Source organism: Lactuca serriola, chromosome 9 (assembly GCF_051521515.1).
Source record: "Lactuca serriola cultivar US96UC23 chromosome 9, Lser_US96UC23_V15, whole genome shotgun sequence".
In the NCBI taxonomy this organism is placed as follows: domain Eukaryota; kingdom Viridiplantae; phylum Streptophyta; class Magnoliopsida; order Asterales; family Asteraceae; genus Lactuca; species Lactuca serriola.
The window spans coordinates 73,352,269-73,356,488 of NC_136416.1; the positions used below are offsets into that span (position 1 = coordinate 73,352,269).

The 4,220-nt window shown below is 33.1% G+C and overlaps 1 protein-coding gene across 1 annotated transcript; it reads right to left on the reverse strand.

Annotated features, from left to right (window-relative positions):
* Positions 1 to 1,684: 1,684 nt before the first annotated feature.
* On the reverse strand, positions 1,685 to 2,482 carry LOC145075831 (uncharacterized). Its single transcript, XM_079021928.1, has one exon. The coding sequence runs from the start codon at positions 2,480 to 2,482 to the stop codon at positions 1,685 to 1,687; it is 798 nt and encodes a 265-aa protein (XP_078878054.1).
* Between the last annotated feature and the right edge of the window lie 1,738 nt (positions 2,483 to 4,220).

Sequence of the window (4,220 nt, forward strand, 5' to 3'; positions counted from 1 at the left end):
TCAGCCTCCATCCCTTTTTAACCCTAGATTCAATCCCTAAGTACATTGTGGTGATTTTGAGCTTGGACGGTGATTTGTGGGTGTTTTGTGGTGAAGAAGAAGAAGTGGAACACTTGGAGGAATGGCTTGAGCTTGTAGATCCAAGAGTATCTTCCCATTTGCAATCTTTCTAAGGTAAAAAGCTTATACCTTGATGATAATTTTGTTTGGATCTACTTTGTGGTGTTTCTTTGGTATTTTTGAGTCCCTTGAAGTAAATGTGAGCTTTTGATCTACTCCTGAAGTGGTGGATGTTAGATCAAAGCTCCAATAAGGTCCTTTGTTCATAAAAATGAAAACTTTATGGGATTTTTTGGTCCATGCAAGTATTAAGACCCTTATTAAGTTCCTTTTTAAGTGTTGAGTCCCATTAAGGCACGTATGTGAGTAAATTTGGCAACTTTATTGGTGAAGACCTTGTCTAGGGACCATATCTATGTTTTGGACATCTTGGCTTAACCTATTAAGAGCTAAATGTGGGTTTTGGACTCTTGACGAGTATGTTGGGCGTACGAGAAGGTACGCTCAGTGTAATGCTAGGTTGTGCATCAGGTACTTGTACTTTGTGCATCATGGTCGAGCATGCAGGACGTACTCCCCTATTCTGCAATATTGGTCCTTTTTTAGTATGGGCCTTGTTGGGCCATTGGGATTCTGTTTTTGTGCCATGGTTAGGCTGAGGACTTTCTTGGTAATGGTCCCATGAGAGTTTTTAGCCCCAATTAGGAAGTTGGGCCATATTGGGCTTGGGTTGCCATCTTAGGACTTTGGTGTAGTTGGGATGGGACTTGGTTTTGGGTCAAATGAGGAAAGGGTAAAATGATATTTTACCCTTTATGAAGTTAGTTTATGGAGTGGGACTTGAAATTTGGGTTTCGGGTTGATTATTGATTGAGTTTTGTATTTAATGTTAGTTGGTGCGAAGTCATCCAGTTCAACGACCCGAGCAGTCATTGTTTATCATCGGATTGAGGTGAGTTTCCTCACTGTGTTTAGTGGGTCGAAGGCACCAATGTAGGCCCATGGTTTATATGTTAGGATGCTAGATGTCTGCGTGACTCTTGCAAGTGTTATGCAATGGTATGCTTATCGGGAACGACTCGATGCCAGGGGGCCTGATGAGTATATTGTATGCTAGTTATCAGTATGTGTTTTATGCTTACCGGGCGAGGCCCGATGCTGGGCGGGGCTCGATGACTGTATGGTATGGTATAGTCTTTGTGATCATCGCATGTTTTTGTATGGTTATATATTTATATGCTTAGATATGTATCGGGCAGGGCCCAGTGTCAGGCGGGGCCTGGGGATTGACATATCAGTATAGAGAGCGAGGCTCGATGTAGGGCGGGGCTCGTTAAAGGGCGGGGGCCCAGTATATGAATATTATGTGTGGTATGTGGTATTTTGGGTAACTCACTAAGTTTGTGCTTACGATTTTGTGGTTCTGATTTCAGGTACTTCCGGTTCGGAAGGGAATGACCCGACTCAAGGTTGTTCCAAACATAATTTGGGCCCAGGGTGAGAATGAAAAAAGGCCCCTATAATACATAAATTCATCAACATTTTTATAATAACTCATTAATTGAAAATAATTATCTGTACTAGCATCTTAATATAACATTTTCCGTAACAAAAATACAAAAATTTAAAGAAAAATACTTCTTCTAGCTTTTTGAGATGCAAAATCATTAATAATATCTTCAAGATCAATCTTGTCTAGCATGTCCTTCTCTATACATAGAATTGCCAAGTCGTTCAACCTTTCTTGTGACATCGATGACCTTAAGTAATTCTTCAATAACTTCAACTTTGAAAAATTCCTCTCTGCAGATGCAACAGTTACAGGAATAGTTAATAAGATTCTATATGCAATAAAAACATTTGGGTAACAATCCTCGACTTTAACAAATTCTAAAATTTCAACTGCAGATTTAATATCATTAGGAAGAGTCTTTTGCAAAAATTTTAATTCTGTAAAAAGATCATTTGAATCCACATCAGAAAAAATGTCATTAGAAAAAGTATTTGCGAGCTTTATACAACACTCTCTAAGCTTATTTTCATCTAATGACTTTAAAATCTTTGAATCAGATAAAAATCCAAATATACTTTCAAAATGTTTTAATTGTTCAAATCTAGTATTTAGTGAAACAATTGCAACATCCACAACAACATAAAAGTAATTAATCTTAAAATACTCTTCTAGTGATTGTATTTCTTCTTCTTCAATATCACTTTCATCAAAAAATTTCTTTCTAGTGACATTACGCCTATATGGAAATGTAGGTTCAACACCCATTTCTAAAGCAATTGTTTTAGCAATATTTATGCTTGAAACAAACCCTTCATTTCTAAATTTCTTAAAAAATGTGATTACATTTTGTAATTGGTTAATAGCGACATCAATACAAATAGATTTAGATTGCACTTTTTTACTTACCATATTAATAGAAAATAAAATTTCATACCAAATAACCGTACTAAGTAAAAATTCAAAACTCTTAATAGCTTTAACTAAAATTTTGGCTTCACTTTTTAATTTTGGGTCATCAAATGATTTAGCCAATTCTAGCAAAGCTAATCGTATTTGAGGAGCTTGGAATCTAATAGCTTTAACACTTTTAATTCTACTTTCCCAACGAGTATTAGATAAAGACTTTATAGTTAAAGTTGGAACATTATCTAATAATACTTTCCATCTTTTAATAGAACTAGAAAATAATGAATATAAGCGTTGAACAATACCAAAAAAAGAAACAACTTTACCACAAGAAAGTGCCATGTCACAAACGGTAAGGTTTAGACTATGACAAGCACATGGCATATATAAAGTTATAGGATTAATTTCAAGAAATCGTTGTTGAACCCCATGGTGTTTTCCTTTCATGTTATACCATTATCATAACCTTGCCTCTTTACATCATTCACATCAAGATCTAACAATTTAATGCATCTAATAACTCATTAAAAAGTCCCAAACCAGAAGTATCATCAACTTTTTAAAATTCTAAAAAATATTCATCAACTTGTATTTTGTTAGAAGACAAATTTACACATCTTATAATTAAAGTCATTTGATCTCGATGACTCACATCTGGAGTACAATCAAGAATTATAGAAAAATATTTTGTCTCTTTAATTATTTTAATAACTATGTGGCCTAAAAGAGAAATAAGTTCATTTTGAATTTGGGGCCAAGATAATGATAATGAATTTCTTGATTTTCTATACGTCTAACATGATCGTGCATTATACCATCGAATTCTACCATCATTTGTATTGCTCCCAAAAAGTTACCATTACTATCTTCATAAAGTTTAGAGTTAGAACCACGAAAAGCCAAATTATATTTAGACAAACATTTCACAGCAGCAATTATTCTTCTTAAAACTTGTCTCCAACGCTCTTTTTCCTTTAAAATTTCTTGTTGTCAATCTTTATCAATAGTAAGGTTTTTATTCAATCGTTGTTTTGCTTCATTGCAATAACTCATACAACTCAGATGTTCATTACTACTTTCATGTTCTTTAAATCGAACACTAAGATGTTTCCAATCATTCTATCCTTCAATTGCTAAAAAAAAACCTTTTTGATTAGTAGATTTAAAAAGTTTACAATAAAAACAAAACACTTTATCCAAAAACTTTGAGTAAACTAGCCAGTTCCGATCTCGTGTCTCACCATTATTTATTTTTTGGGTATAAAAAACATAAGAGAAATGTCTAAATAGTTTATCCTTTGGAAACACAAGATTCATTTCCCTTATTGGCTCCTTTTCAATTAGAATATCTCTTGTTTTATTATCAAGAACATTCCAATTTCTAGGGTCATAAATATCTAAAGGATTATTAAAATTTGTATCATCACAATCATTAAACACATCTGTATCATCGCGTTCATTTGACACATTAGTATTATCACGTTCATTTGATACATTAGTACCATCACAATCATTTGACACATTAGTATCATCATGTTCATTTGACACATTAGTATCATCACAATCATTTGGGCCGCTAATATGGAGTTTGAATGGAGTTTTGTTGGGCTTATACATTAAGAATGTTTATACTTATATGATCCATAAATAATTCATATATATATATATATATATATATATATATATATATATATATATATATATATATATATATATATATATATATAACAAATCCTATAAA